The sequence below is a fragment of the Xiphophorus couchianus genome, chromosome 12, assembly GCF_001444195.1.
Source record: "Xiphophorus couchianus chromosome 12, X_couchianus-1.0, whole genome shotgun sequence".
Lineage (NCBI taxonomy): Eukaryota > Metazoa > Chordata > Actinopteri > Cyprinodontiformes > Poeciliidae > Xiphophorus > Xiphophorus couchianus.
The window spans coordinates 29,403,073-29,418,636 of NC_040239.1; the positions used below are offsets into that span (position 1 = coordinate 29,403,073).

Below are 15,564 nucleotides of genomic sequence, written 5' to 3' on the forward strand. Positions count from 1 at the left end.
TACACAACGTTTAATTTTCCTTTGGGATCAATAAAGTGTTTTTGAATTCTAATTTTGTTTATCCTATTTTTTTATGCATTCTTACCGTCATGTGAAGGAGTTTGTAACTCATGTTTTTTAATATCCTAGATAAATAAATGTTTGTTTTTTGGGGGGGGACCAGTCAGACTAAGGCCTGGGTGTGATTTAACATGCACCCAGACTCTCATAATAGATGAAAACATTATTGAAAAACTAGGGTTTCTTATTTACTCAGGTCACCCTTGCTGATATTAATATTTGTTCAGTGGTTTGTTATGAGTGTGCCAAAACAGAAAAAATAGAATATTTTATTTAAATGATATTCATTTTATTAAAATGTTGGCACTGTGAGGAAGAGACGTGCAAGAAAATGCAGGATTTAATCACAACAGCAGAGTTGGTGGTTAAAAGTCTGGCTGTGGAGTTTACTGCCATCTAGTGAGCAGCCATTTTATTTATTTATTTATTTATTTATTCTTAATTGATTTTTTATCTAACAAATGCTAATTTTTGTCTTAAATAATTAGGGTTTATATTGTTATTTCTGGGTATCACAGTGAATTTTTCAAATGTTTGCACTTCACAAACACACCCAATAATTTACATTTTAAATTATGGATTATTTTTGCTGCATATTTTGAAGGTATATAATCATAAATCCATATTTGTTACATATAACTTAGCTTAAATGTGATTATTTTTTGAAATCTTAGAGATAGAGTGACATTTTACACCTAAGATCATTGAGAAAAATAAACTAAAATACTGGAGCATCCTACTTCCGGGGACGGCTTTACGTCATGACGTTTTGTTCTATTACGTAAACCGTCCGGCGCAAAAATTCAAAAGCTGAACAGGAATTGAGAAAGTGCTGCTCCTTTCTCTCCTTTTGTTAAAATTCAAAAGCAAGTGTCCTCAGTCTGAAGGGCCTCGTCGGAACTTTGAACCCATAAGGTACGTTGTGTTGTGAAGTTCTTCTGTTCTAGTGAGACAGTCAGCAAACAATGAGAAGATAGTCATACCAAAGCTCAGGTTGTTATGCTAGCGTTGAGTTAGCATAACGTTAGCAGGGTTTGAGCTCGGCCAGTAGCTTTCATGAGGTGAGGCTTTCTCTTACTGAAACAAATATTACGGTTATCTTATTTTTTTTTTGTGGCATTTTTCAGACAGTATGACGCATAACAATTACCGAAAATAAGATTCTTTGCATACATTTGACTGATTTAAAGCCGCTTCTGTTGGTGGTTATCACCCGAGTCGCGTCTTTTGGTGGTGGAGGGCGATTCTATGAGATGGAAAATGTTTCTGCTCCCTGAATTGATCAAAACGGCCAGTTCATCAGTCATTCTTTAATCCACGAGCTTCTCCATCTATTGATTGCGCTTGTTTTATTTTTATTTTTGTGCATGTATTATGAGGTAGCCGTTACCAGGTCAAAAATAAATATGGTTTAAAAAAAAAAATAAAAGTTCATCACTCCTTCCGTGTCTATATTATCTATTCTTCCGTTCGTTCATCCATCAGTTTTGAATTTATCCAGCTGTCAGTCTTTCAAAATGTTTGTCCGTCCATCAGTCTAGCAACCTTTTTTTTTGTTCACTTGTGTTTAAAACTTTAGGACTGATAAATATTCTGCAGTGAAACTACCTGAAATGGAGGGAGAACTCTGCTGATTTAAATATTGAAAATTACAGAATTTGAGCCTGAATTTGATCTTGAACAAAACTTTCATATTTTTGGAAGCTTTTTACTAATTCTTCAGTGCTTTCTAGTGTATCTGCAAACACTGCCGCAAAGCTGGCTTCCAGTCTGATTCATCTTTTCATCCGTCCAAGTGGAAATTCAGCAAATCCAAGCCAAACATTATTAAATCAGATTTCTGTTTATAAGTCATCCTGAGCCTTGGCATTTTTCACATATACATTAAATGTGTTTTTTAGAGTATAAACGTAAAGTTTCTGTATTTTAGTGTAGCACCTTTCGTCACTCATTCATCTTCTTGTGAAGGACAAAGTATCATCTGTTTTCTTCTGCGCCCAGACAGAATGAGTGCGACATGCACGCCCGTCTCCCGGGTCCGTCCGGGATGGAACTCATCCTCTCTGAACAAGAACCAAGGTCTGTCGCCGGCAGCCTGCAGCACGCCGCTGCTGGCTGCCTTCCCTGGCAACGACGACGAGCAGGAACGCCGGCAGCGCAGGAGATCAAGAGTGATCGACCTTCAAGCTGCCAACGATTCATCCTTCACTGACTCTGGGTCTCACAGGTGAGCCGTGGAGATCAGCAGGAAACGTAACTGGCAATTTGTATATTGCACCCAAACGCTGTTATCAGCTTGACGGGTTGCCATGTTTGTTGCTATTTTGATGGGTTTGTTGTTTATTCTGTCCAGTGCCGTGGTGACTCCTGCTGCTGTGCCCAAGCTGTCCAATGCTCAGATCTCAGAGCATTACTCCACATGCATAAAGCTTTCAACTGAGAATGTAAGTTTGTCTGGACTGCCTGCACTGCATTTACAGAAAATAAAAGTGAAAACGAATTGTAAAGAACTGTTTTTCTTTCTAATTTTATGGATTTCTGTTTTTTCTTTCTTACTATTTTTATTTCTAATTTTTTCATAATTTTTTTTTCAATATTTTTCTTTTTTCTAACTTTCTAATGTTATTTCTTTGGCTTTTTTTTTTTTCGTCCTTCCTTCATCTAAAAGAGTAACCACATCCTACAAAACTATGAAACATAGACCTACAGTAATCATAAAATCAAAAGTGAACAGTGGGTTTATCACAAACACGTAGTTGGTTGTAAACCCTTTTCTTTCTTTTTTTTTTTTTCACATGGATTTGATCAATAGTTCTATAAGCGGTATGAGAATTTTTTTGTCTTCTGTGCTACATACATAATTCTTTCTAATTTTTGAAATTATGCTTTAAAAAAAAAAGCCTATAAAATACCTGTATAGATTCAACATATGAAACAAAAACATGTTTTGGCTTTTTGTAACATTGTGCCTAAAGGGGCAAAAAAAAAGAATTCAAATGAGAAAGTTTCACTTATAAAAACTAAGTATGATTCTAGGTTTTTATTTTTAATGCTTTCGTTTTCAGAAAATCACCACCAAAAATGCTTTTGGTCTGCATCTGATTGATTACATGGCCGATATTCTAAAGCAAAAGGATTCTGAGATCACCAACTTCAAGGTATGTCTCCTGAAAACTACTTCTTTGTCATTGCTTTAAGTATAACAAACGTGAAGGATAATATTTACGTTTAATGCTAAGTGTTGAGTAAGAAAAATAAGCATTACACGCTGAATGTTCTGGTTTTTAAAGAAACTGCTTGTATTGTTATGATTTTGGTTAAGAAAAGCATTTTGATTTTGGTGTAAGCCTTTACACCCCAACAGATCGAATAATGTTTTTACTAACTACTCTAGAGTTTATAGAGTCCAGTCACACAGACGTTTTTGTGAATTTTTATCATGCAAGTTGTGTTTTGTTTGTGTCTACAGGTGGCAGCTGGTACTCTGGACGCCAGTACAAAGATCTACGCTGTGAGAGTGGATGCTGTTCATGCTGATGCCTACAGAGTGTTGGGCGGTCTTGGGGCTGAGACGAAACCTGGAGAAGGTGAGAATCCAGCATTGAGTTCTGTTTGGTGATTGTCCTAAACACTAGGGGGCGTGTCGTGTATTAATGCAGTGAACCCTCGCTGTAACGTGGTTCACCTTTCACGGCCTCGCTGCTTCGCGGATTTTTTTGTGCAGTTTTTTTTTCACAGTGCATTGTGTTCTGCGTCCTGATTGGCTCAGCAGTCTCAGCGCTTCTTCTCTATATACAGTAACGTGCCAATAACGTTACGGTATTTAAATATACGCAAATATTTTTGCCCAGAAGAAAAAAGAGCGACAACAACTACCAATAACTATGTTCTTCTCTCGAAAAAACACACCTGCACCACAGGCTTCAGAAGAAAAAAACACTACAGAGCGGTCAGGCCGCAGCGTCACAGTCAGAGGCACAGTGAAATACGCGAGTCACAATTTGTCCTACTGTACTTCGTATTGTTGATTAAAATGATTATTTTACTGTAGTTATTTGTAAGAAAGCGTTCTATTTGTTAAAAAAAATGCTTGGTTCTGAAAACAGGTTTTGTTCTTTGGTTTCAATGTAGAGTATTTAATTATGCTGTGTAATAATTGTAAAAAATAAAGTTTACTACTTCACGGATTTCGCCTATCACGGGTTCTTTTTGGAACCTAACCCCCGCAAAAAATGAGGGTTCACTGTAATCATGTTCAGTTGATCCAGTGTCACTTGATTATTAAGTCTTGTTTCAATAATTCAGTTCTCTTGTAGCTGTATCCTATTCTTGGTTATCTCACTCGTGTGTGTGATGGTGGATATGGATGTATTTAGAAGCAGGTGACTACTCACAATAATGCACAAGAAGCTGTGTGTATTTAAAGGACCATTATTATGTGAAATTGACTTTTTTTTTAAGCCTTCCATCATGTTACAATGATATTCTCTCATCAAAAACATACCTGGAGTGTTGCCTTGATTCTTTCAAGCATGTTTGAAGAGTCCTTTTTATCTCCGTGGCAACCATTCAGCTGTGTAAAAGGACCCAGCCCCGCCTTCGAGACGCAGCTCCTCCTTGGAGCTGCAGTTTCAAAGTTTCCCAGAGCAGCCTTCCAATTTGACTCTCTCACTCAGCTCCTTCAGACTAGCCAGCAGCAAATAGCAAACACCTGGTAGAACTGAGCTTCTGCTGAGCTCATTATAGGAGCTACTTCTCAGAGCAACGCTGGTAAAAACATTGACAAAGGGTTAATAGAGGAGCCATGCTATGGTGACTTCCTGAAGGCAGAGTGTCAGGAAGGGCAGCAGCTTCTTAAAGAAACAGAGACCCAATTTCAAGGCGTTAACTTACAATATAAACTTTATTTGACATGTATACAGCACTTTTTAAACAACTGACGTTTACATAGTAACTCGATTGTGCTATAAAATTGCAATATGTCCAAACAATCTGCTCTTAGTCATTTATTTATCCTTCTTCTTGTGCTTTTTGTGCTCATGCAGATCACGGTTTGAAAGATGAGGCCGTGGATGGAGACGAGGCAGCTGGAGGAGACATGACTGCCAAGCAGCCAAAGAAAAAGAGGCCTCCTAAAAAGACAGTGGAGCAGAACCTGAGCAACATCAACTGTGCAGATTCTGAGAGGAGATGTGAGGTAAAAGTGGAGCTGTTGTATACAATACACATTACTGCTGCTTTCTGTTTAGGAGTACTTGATTTTCATCACTTTATTCTGTGGTTGGGAGATAAATCGGTTCAAAATCAGTTGTGTTTTTTTGTTTGTTTTTTGGGAGGGGGGTGGTTCTGCTAATGCACACACTGGGTTTCCGTAGTTCAGAGTGATATCGTCCTGCCCTTGGCTGCCATCTTGTTTGACCAGGGTATAAAAAAAATTTATGAGATCAAAACCGATAGTATTACAAGAATATAATAATAGTATTAACAGAAGTTGTAATTTTATGAGAACTCCAACACCAAAAAATGAATTGTCCATGCTTTTTTTTCCAATTGAAACAATTTTTTTCTTGTAATTTTAGGACATTCTGGTACAAATTGCATCTTTCTTCTGCTAATATTTTGACTACATTCTCATATTTGAGCAAAATGTCTTGCAGCCATAATACTCTGTCGTACACAGAAGTGATGGTTGGAATAAAAGCCACTTTTTGAAAATGTTTTCTTTCATTTGTAATTTTGTTTTTCGAAAAGAAAGCAGGAAAAAAAAATCTATTAAAATTAAATCTGACATGAAAGAAAATCTGATTACATTTTTATGCCATATTGCCCAGTCCTGGTTTTCCCTGAGAGAAGGTACATTTCCATTACAAAAATGCGCAAAACTTTATCAATATTCCACCAATGTTGGGGGAGAAAATGCAATTGTGGTGGTTTCATTATCTACTGTGTCTATACTACCACTCAGATACTTGATTCTCCAAGTGATTGAAACCGCATAATCATTTTATATTCGCCAAACGTTGGGTGGTGGCAGATGTCTGACGGGGGTCAAACAGAGCGTTCAGTTTCCTCTTTAACTCCTGTTTTAACATGACCGCTGCACCTTTGTTCAGCCGTTAACATGAAGGGATGATCTCTTTGACTCTGTTACCGGCTTTTACTTTGTAGCGGTAATTCAGCGCGATCCTTTCTCTAACTTTGACTCGTCTCCCAGGTGGACCCCATGTTTCAGCGGATGGCCTCATCCTTTGATGAGAGCAGCACAGCGGGGGTCTTTCTATCCGTTCTGTTCAGTGAGAGCAGTCGCTGCGAGCTGCTGTTTCCCTCACACTTGACCCTCCTGCAGTCCACACCCTCCTACTCTCCACCGACTCCACAGAGAGTTTCTGCATCACCGTTCAAGGGTAAAAAAAAAACACAGCAACCAGTACAAAAAGAGTACCGGCACATCTTAATGGACGTTTGTGGTGCCCTTTTGATATTAGTTGAATAGTTAGTTGAATATTTGAGCCACGTTTCGGAGCTGATATCTGTAAGGAATGCTAAGTTCTCTCTGTTTTTCGGTGCTGTGCTCCTGCCAGCTGCGCTGCAGCGTTCCCAGCAGAAGAGCTGCATCTGCCCCTCACTGCAAGACTTCTCATTCACAAGCTGGAACCCTGAGCAGGTCAGAGGAACCATCAAACTAAAATATGTGCTTTTGAAAATCTTTTTAGAGGAGATGTGAATTATTCCCGACCAGAATCCGCTCACTTTCGCCTTTAATTACCAGTTGAGTTATTTTATTAAAGTGGAAAGATCCAGCTCTACCTTCTCATTCACGTGTTTGTGGGTTAAAATTTGAACACTATACATGGTTGTGTACTTTATCTAACAATATATTTCTAAAAACAATCAATACAAACCCATTGATATTGGATTGGAAATATCTTAGAGCTCTTTACTTCTGTTGTGATCTCAGGCTTAAAGGAATATTTTTTACTGGGTTTTTATAAGTACCATTTAGAGGTTGGCATTTATCGTTTTATCTCTTATCATAATAAATGTCTTATCATAAAATTTTGATTTATCGTTGTCGCCTTAAAGTCCGATCGTTATTTTTACGTGTTTTCACTGTTTGTTCAATAAAGCTGAATCAATAAATGTCAGTAATTTTGAAAATATAACTAAATGCCACAATGTGTGGCATTTAGTGGTACACATCACACTTCTTTATGTGACTGATGTCCATTGCAGATTGGTCTGTTTCTTATGAGCAGAAATTCAAATTGAAAAACACCTTATTAATCTAAAAGAGAAATAAACTTCTGTTCCATGGAGTCACAGAAAAAAGTAGTAAATAGTTCTTATTGTCACTTTTATCATTATTACAACATTACAAAAAAAAGTGATAAAACTTCAAGTCCACATTCTATCTTCTTATTCTAACGACAGGATTTGCTCTGTGCCTGGTCATGGAAATAAAGGCAGGTTTAACTTGCTAGCTTATCTTTTTAAAAGTGGAATCTGATTTTTTGGGGGTTTTTTGACTTCCTGTTTTAGCTGAAGGCTAACCTACTAGTCAGTCCAGATTTTTTGTTTCTTGTTTTTTCTTCCAAGGAGAATAACATCAATAGGAATGTGCTGTTTGTTTTTTGATAGAGCTAGTAGTAAATTAACAGAAAACTATTAACTATGTTATTCACGTTGATGCATAGTTGATTACATTTTTGGAGAGCAATATTTTTACTAAACTCAATAAAAGTGCATGAAATTATTCATTGATTAATGCTTTTAGGGACCAAAAAGCACTTGATAGATTTTATGCATTTAATGAATATGAAAAAATCTACATTTTCTTTTTTAAAATTTTTCAACTACTTAACTTCCCAATTTCTGCTTAGAGTCGATCAATAGAAAATTTTACATTTTTATTCCCTTTAAGTGACTTTAAAGCTCTAACTTCAAGAAACGTTTTCAAACTATTTTCCAGCTCATCAAAATATAACGTCCAGACTAAGCTGAAAGTCGTATAATTTTCTGTCAACGTTTTAATTACTGGTTTGGAAATGAATAAACGGAGTCGGTGCAAACCATGAATCTTGTCTGTCTGAATGTTGATCTGCCTTCAGACCATGAACCAGCTGCTGGAGAAGATGAATCAGGGCGAACACGTGTTTGACGTGAATGCTGAGCAGGAGCCGGAAGAAGACGACTGCCCTGACTTTGATGCTGATTATGAAGAGGGACTAGCTGACTGTGAGGAAGGATCAAAGGAACACAAGGAGGGCTGCGAATCGTCCGGCCCCAGCAAAGGAAGGTACGAGGACGGATGTCGTCGGCCCACACTGTGGGAATATTTGTGGCCATGATTATTATATTACCAGTTCTGTTTTTTTTTTTTTTTAAAGTTTTGGGTTGTGGTGGGACTTGGAAACGACAACGAAACAAGCAACATTTTCTAATCTAAAACCCTTTGCTTATTGTTTTTAATCTGTTATTTATGTTAGTCAACCATCAGCTTGGTCCAAAGTCCTTTTATACTCACTCAGCTTTCATGTAGAGTCTACAAAAAAAATTCTTCTTTAGAAATGTGGACGCTTATATTAGCTTTAGGGACGTCTGTCCTGCTGCATGTTTAGCATTGAGATGCTATTTTAGGCTTGCATAGCTTTGGTGATAGGCTAACTCCATTTAGCACATCTTGAACACAATACTCTTTGCTAGCCTCCTATCAGATCATTTATAGAAGCAAATTTTTTAAATATATATTTTTTTAAGTGCCAAGAGAATCAGCTTCGTCGTACGTCGCTGTTTGCGGATGCAGCTTGTGCATCAGATTTACTGGTGTATCAGAAACGGAATACTGGCCGGAACTTTTTGTATGTGTATTTTATTTTTAATTAATAAAAGCGATTAATTTCATCAATTAATTGCTTTTTAAATTGTTTTTAATGTGTCGAAATCTATGTGGGGGAAAAAAACGTGTTAAATATCTTACCTTTGTTTTGAGTAAAAATATTTAAAGATTGGCACTGCAACAGGCTAAAACATGAGCTAGTTCCTCAATCTGGTGGATTCTTTCCCTTACATCTGGCCCGTCTGTGAACAGAACAGTGAAGCTGTCGTCAGCATGTTGATCAGAAAACACATTTTCACCTCAAAAGTTTTTAGCATTTTGTGTTTACTTCTCTCAGCTTCAGATTGTCACTTTCACACTACTCCTTGTTACAATTCAAACTGAAGTGTAACAAAGTCCTTTGCAGAGGTTGAGAGTAGGACAATTGAGTTCTGCTCCTTTCCCAAGGTTACCATTTTCTTTCTGATGATTCTTCTGTTGATCCTCCAGGGACGTGATTCCCATCGGAGAAGGAGACATCGCCACCATGTGTCTGCAGCTTTCCTCTCAGCCCAGGGAATATTCTTACTTCAGCCCGAGAACCATGGCAGCCTGGGCTGGCCCCGGATACTGGCAGTTCAAACCGAAACACAAACGTGAGTGAAGAGAATCACTTTCCTGCTCATCTTGAAGCTACAGTATCCAATTTTTATTTAACAAATCTTTTTTTTTACACATTTGTTGAAATGATCACTATGAAGTGACAGTATAATGCAAGACAGTCTGTGTAAAATCAAGCTCGTCCTCCCTGAGCTACTATAGCTATCTGCAGGAATGCACAGCTCCCGGTCCAAAACAACCAATCAGAGCCAGGAGGAGGGGCTTACCGCTGTCAGTCATACTTGTCTACTCGCAATTTATTTTTGTTGTTGTTTTTTCCACAGATTACCCGTCTCATACCATACTGCCACAACTAGTGACAGTTTTAACAAATAAGGTTAAAAAAAAACATGTTTAAGTAAATTATATACTGTAACTTTAAGTAGAACATGCTAAAATTTATAGACAATTTATATTGATCTGTCCATGTCACTGTAGCATCACCATAATTACCATAAGTATGTATTTCAAACTGAACTCTGACATCAACTTGACTTCCGGTTGAGTCAGAATAGGATAAACTAAAGTCAATACAAACAGAACATTTCAGCTTTTTAGAAGAAAAGCACTTCCTGTTCAGTAAGAAGTTTGCCAGCTCATGTTCTCACTATAATGGTTCCCGCTCTTTATTTTATGATTTATAACAAATACTGGTACACAGTTTTTATTGCATGTGCAGACTGGGGTTTCCTGACTCACACTAAGGAGTGGACACTTTGAACACTCGTGCTAATAGGCGTTCACCACAGTATTTCAGAAGCACTTGCATTTCTTCCAAACAAAGACACTTCTTGCTTGATTTAATAAAAAAATGTACATAACTTGAGGCTGAAATATGGGTTTGAACAAAAACCCATATTTAAATTTCAAAGGTAGTCGTTTTTTTTGCTTGCTGTATTGAACTTCCTGAAAAGAAAGTATTAGATTATAAATAGCGATGTTTTAAATTGGGACTAATGAGAAAACGGTACATGATTAAAATCAAAACGTGCGCCTGCTCATCACCGTAAAGACTTGACAAGGACGATTCTTTCTGTCCATCACATCTTTTGTGTTTTCCAGAGGAAGGAACAGTAAACACGATTGCATCCTTACACAAATATTAGCTATGCTAACACACTAGGTTTGTTTTGTGCTTTGAGTGACCTGGAAGCAAATGATGCTCTCACATTCTCTCAAAATTGAGAGTTTATTGATCGTTGCGGTTCATGTATACAGAAAACTGACTGTTTTTGTTGTGCTTTTTTTTTTTTAATCCTGTTTGTTGTGTTTCAGTGGATCATGTTCCTGACAAAGAGACCAGAAAAAGGAAGCCCAAGAAGACCTTTGAAATAGACTTCAACGATGATGTCAACTTTGACACGTACTTCCGCACCACAAGGGTAAACCTGCTTTAACCCCCAACACCTGAATATTTATTCAAACTGTTCAAAAAGAGTAAAGTGTCTTATATCCTCATCTAAACTCGTTTTTTGTGCATCAATTGTTTTTGCTGTTTAATGCCAGATGGGATTAGCTTCAGCATAATGGTCAAGGCACTGGTTTTTATTGTCTAGTTAATGATAATGATACATTTTATGATGCGCTTTTCAAGACACTGTGACTCTGTACACAGTAATAAAGATATATATAAAACAAAAATCAGGATTAGCAGCAACAAAGAATCAGAAACATAAATTAGACTTTCAATTGTAATAAGTATAGTTTTTTTGGGATGGGGAGTTTCCTGTTTTCATATAAATCTTTATCATTTTTGCTTCAGTCTTTGGACATTTGACAAAGGCAGCAAGAATCTATCAGAATGTGTTGTCGTCAAAACGGTCATAAATGGTTAGAATATGCCTTGATCCCAATAAAATGCATTAAAGTTTACGGATGGGACATAAATAAATGCATAATAATGTGAGGCCCAGTAACTTGATGCAGCTAGCTTAGAGGGCTGAGTTCCTGATTCCCCCCAAACATTTTGTCTTTTGAGTCTCATTTTTTCCCTCCTTGTTTCCAGGCAGCCACCACTAACAGTAAGTCCGCCCTCAGCGCCAGCAACAAGAAGACGACCCTGCCTGCCGATTTCAAGTTTGCCCCAGAGATTCTCTCCCAGCTCAGCCTCAAACCGTCCAGCTCGGTGAGATATCCGCCCTATCTGGTCACTGATCTGCTTTCCAACTAAAATACATCCGAAGTAAAACATCATAATGGACAGTTCTATGTTTGAGTGAGTCTGATTAATCGGACAATATTTGAGTGTTCAGGAGAACTTGTGGCAACATTCACCAACTTTGTCTCAATTTATTTTTTTCATTTAAAGAATCCTTTAGGAGTTTAAAAGCTCCAGTTCTACATCTTTACAGTCACACAATAATCCAAGACAAACACTGATCAAGTCTTCATTTTAAATCACATTATACTGTGTGGGATATTTTTTTAAGTGGGCACTTGGAGCATAAAAAAATGTGTTCTTCACACATACTAACAGGATTCCAACATGTCTAGAAAAGTATTACATGTGATTTAAAGTTTTTGTCACTGTGGGGAAAAATGTGTTTTTCCAGGTTTGCTTCCCTATCTGTCTTTATGTATTGTTTTGTCTTTCTTTCTTTCTTTTTCTTTCATTCTTTCTCTCTGTTTTTCTTCCTGTTTCTTTGTCTTTTTTCTGTCTTTTCTGCCTTTCATGCTCTCTTTCTGTCTTTGGCCTTACCACCCGCATAAACATTTCTATTCTTACTTTCATAGGATGTTGAAAACATACATAGAAATCTGGAAGTTTACGTCTGGAAAGTCGGGGATTCTTTGACGTCTGACATATTGTCTAGATGTTCTGACATAGAATGTGTTTTCTGCTCTGTGTAGTTGAGTCAAGAGGCCCAGAAGAGGCTGTCTGGAGAGCTTGGAGAAGGAATCGGGGATTACGACTACAACAACGCCAACGACACAGCCAACTTCTGTCCTGGTCTTCAGGTCTGGAAGCCATCTTGATGTTAGCAGAAATCTGCTGAGTCTGCAGTACGCGTTAGCAGAACAGACCAGCTGCATAGCAATATGGTCATAGTCATACCTATCTTAGAGATTACAATGTCCAGCTGTGATTATACGCTTGCTGAAGCCGGTGTTTGACTAGATGATCAACAGCAGCATGAAAGCGGCCGTCCACTCTGTTTCAGGGTAGTGACAGTGATGACGACGTCGAAGGGTTTGGTGGTTCAGATGACACTCAGCCTTCAGGTGACGGTCTGTCTCAGCCCTCGCAAGACCTGGAGGGAGTTTCCACATACGGGGAGGAAGATCTGGTGCCTGAGCCACACAGGGTATGCCCTCCATTTGATACTTTCTATAACACAAAGACAGAGCCTTACAACAGCATTCACACTGCGGTGAGTCCATGTTACAAACACAAACCTCTCTGTTTGCTCTGATGTCGTGTTAAAATAAGATATCAGTGATTGGTTTCTTTAGATCTATTCAATAAGGAGCATCCAGCTTCCACGAATTAAAAAAAAAAGGAAGACGGAAACATCTTCTGTTTTTTTCTATCCAGTCACTTTTGGCACCAGTGGGAAGAATTGTAGAAAAATAAACTTGTGATAATTCTAGGACTGCTGCTAAAAATCACGTGATCTGTGACCCCACACTTTCACTCCAGATTTTTGTGTGTAAACCCTGTTGTGAACCAATATATGCTTCCCATTTCAGGACTACGACCTTCGCATACAATTTCAGTTTATTAAATGATTGATTTGATATAGAGTATTTTTGTAATGGAAATAATAACCTTTAGACTGAAGTCATGAGGGGCAGATTTCGAAAAGCGTTGGTCAAAATGGTTGAATAACGTCCAAAACGACAGACCTAATTTTGTGCAGTTATTTAATTTCATTTTTATTTTGTCCAACACCGGTGTTCCAGTTTGTTTACTCGAGTTGATTTATGATGTTCAAACACAAAAAGTTAATAAAATCTAACATTTCATTTTAGTACATTAAGCGTGTGGTTGTAACAAAACGTGAACATGCTTTACCAGTACAAATACTTCTTCTAGGCACTGTAATTATATTCTGCAGCTGCATGTGTAAAATGTGTAAATTCTGCACACTGGGAAAGTTTTTGCTTCGTAATTACACTGGGAAAGTTTTTGCTTCGTAATTTCTTCGAGGCTTACTGTGTTACTTTTGCTACGAAGGTGAACAAAATAGAAATCAACTACGCCAAGACAGCGAAGAAAATGGACATGAAGAGGCTGAAGAACAGCATGTGGACTCTGCTGACTGACAGCCCAGAAAAACCAAAACAGGTAAATCACTTCTCTCTCTTTTTAAAATAAAAAAATACAATTTCTAACGTCTTGTCCTGAGAGTTTGCGTGGGGCGAGCAAAGTAGCCAGCCAGTCGGGTTGAGCTAGATTTGTTTGATTCTGTGTGTCCAGGTCTGTTTTATTGGCTTTTCCCCTTGATGTTCCCAGCAGGTGGAGGACAGTGCAGAGGCTCCAGTGTGTGGAGAGAAAGCCTTCAGTCAGACTACAAAGACTCTGCTTCAAAGGTACTGGCCAACCTGCTGGCCCGGCCCGCTACGACTTACACTTGTGAAGAATATTAATCAGAGTTGGCGCTCATGCTGCATGACACTGGTGAAAAGGAGTTCATTCTGTGCAAAAATAATCATTGGTGTACTGTTCCCTAATTGATCCCACTTTAATTTCAAAGATGACAGTTTTTGACTTCCAATTAACGGAAATGTTTTTTCTTAAAAATCAACTAAAAATTGTTAAAGCGTCTCTGTTTTCCTGTTTCTCTCCCTCTGTGTTGGTTCAGATTACCCAGCAGTATGGCTCAGAACCTGTCGGTGCCACTGGCGTTTGTTGCCCTGCTGCATCTCGCTAATGAAAAGGTGAGCGTCACTCCAACACAACGCCTAGATGCTTATTAGGAAGTAACGTTGTGATTGATGTGGCCAGGTCCAAATGGGCTCTAAGGATAAGTCACAAACTGTTGAACATGCACACGCTAAAGCTGTAGAGAACTCTGTATGTCATTGGAAACCTTTAACTTAACAGATTTCCCTGCATTAACATACAGAGAAATGTATGTATGTAAAATGTATGTTTCTTCTGGGCAAATAAAGACACGTGACGTAAAGCTCACAGATGGTTTGCTTGCTGTTCAAACCATCTGTGAGCTGTTCTGGAACAACAAGTGCGGGTATTGATTTCTGATTTCTGATTTATTTCCCAGAACCTGGAGCTGGTGAAGGTTGATGACATGTCAGATATCATCATCAGACAAGGCCAGTGACCAGAACGGAGGATTTGAACGAAGATCGAAGAAATTTTTTTTTTGTTATTTTTCATACTCAGTGTTTATCTAAAACTTCTTTCTTTTTTTCTAAAACATGTTTTTAAGTGTCTTTTCTTATCTCCGTGTAATGAAGATAATCTGCTTTTGCTCCCTCCTTTCTCAACTCTTTTCTCTGTCTTGTCTGTGTAGATGATTAGAACAGCTCAACCATTGCTCAAAAAATGAATTGTCAAAATAAATGCTTTCTTTTTCATAAAGTTCCAGTAATTCTTAAACACAATGATAACGTAACTTTATTGCGAATCGTTTTCACGACGAGAAAGCTCCGATGATTTGCAGTGGCAAATAATCAGATGGCGCTCAGCTGTTGTTGATCCAACCAGCAGGAACAGGAACAACATGCACCGCCTCCCTCAGGGTGGTGGTCAAACTGGTTGGTCGAGGTATGAAGTTTCTGGCTGGGTGTAGCAGGTCAACAAGGAGGAGCTGCTGGGCTAACAGGACACCAAACCTTCCTGTTACGTGAGCAGAGGAAAACTGGTGAAGTCATTTTTTTTTTCACATGTATGTGAAACGTAGAGGAGATGCTTGATTTTTCAGGTCTTTGTCATTTTCAATTAGCTTGAAACCCAGCTTGTAATTAACTAAAAGACGATTATTAAGGAAGCAAATCCTTTAAACAGCTTTACAAAGAGGCCAGTAGGGAAGTTATTAAAAGCATCATTCTTGGTGGAAGTTCGT

At 38.1% G+C, this 15,564-nt stretch overlaps 1 protein-coding gene across 3 annotated transcripts in view; it reads left to right on the forward strand.

The window, feature by feature from the left end:
* The first annotated feature begins 839 nt into the window (after positions 1 to 839).
* The window catches only part of ncaph (non-SMC condensin I complex, subunit H), a 32,100-nt gene continuing 17,375 nt past the window's right edge, over positions 840 to 15,564 (forward strand). Inside the window, exons 1-18 of one of the 3 annotated variants that reach the window (XM_028033328.1) lie at positions 840 to 975; positions 2,062 to 2,287; positions 2,414 to 2,504; positions 3,126 to 3,218; positions 3,530 to 3,647; positions 5,106 to 5,257; positions 6,275 to 6,464; positions 6,642 to 6,724; positions 8,169 to 8,356; positions 9,386 to 9,531; positions 10,811 to 10,917; positions 11,541 to 11,660; positions 12,386 to 12,493; positions 12,697 to 12,840; positions 13,713 to 13,823; positions 13,992 to 14,068; positions 14,341 to 14,416; positions 14,761 to 14,846. In XM_028033328.1, the coding sequence (XP_027889129.1) occupies positions 2,067 to 2,287; positions 2,414 to 2,504; positions 3,126 to 3,218; positions 3,530 to 3,647; positions 5,106 to 5,257; positions 6,275 to 6,464; positions 6,642 to 6,724; positions 8,169 to 8,356; positions 9,386 to 9,531; positions 10,811 to 10,917; positions 11,541 to 11,660; positions 12,386 to 12,493; positions 12,697 to 12,840; positions 13,713 to 13,823; positions 13,992 to 14,068; positions 14,341 to 14,416; positions 14,761 to 14,820 (2,085 nt within the window). In that variant the 5' untranslated portion in view covers positions 840 to 975; positions 2,062 to 2,066 and the 3' untranslated portion in view covers positions 14,821 to 14,846. Of the gene's footprint in view, positions 976 to 2,061; positions 2,288 to 2,413; positions 2,505 to 3,125; positions 3,219 to 3,529; positions 3,648 to 5,105; positions 5,258 to 6,274; positions 6,465 to 6,641; positions 6,725 to 8,168; positions 8,357 to 9,385; positions 9,532 to 10,810; positions 10,918 to 11,540; positions 11,661 to 12,385; positions 12,494 to 12,696; positions 12,841 to 13,712; positions 13,824 to 13,991; positions 14,069 to 14,340; positions 14,417 to 14,760; positions 15,099 to 15,564 lie in introns of those variants that run through there. The other 2 variants (XM_028033327.1, XM_028033329.1) reach the window with 2 other exon arrangements.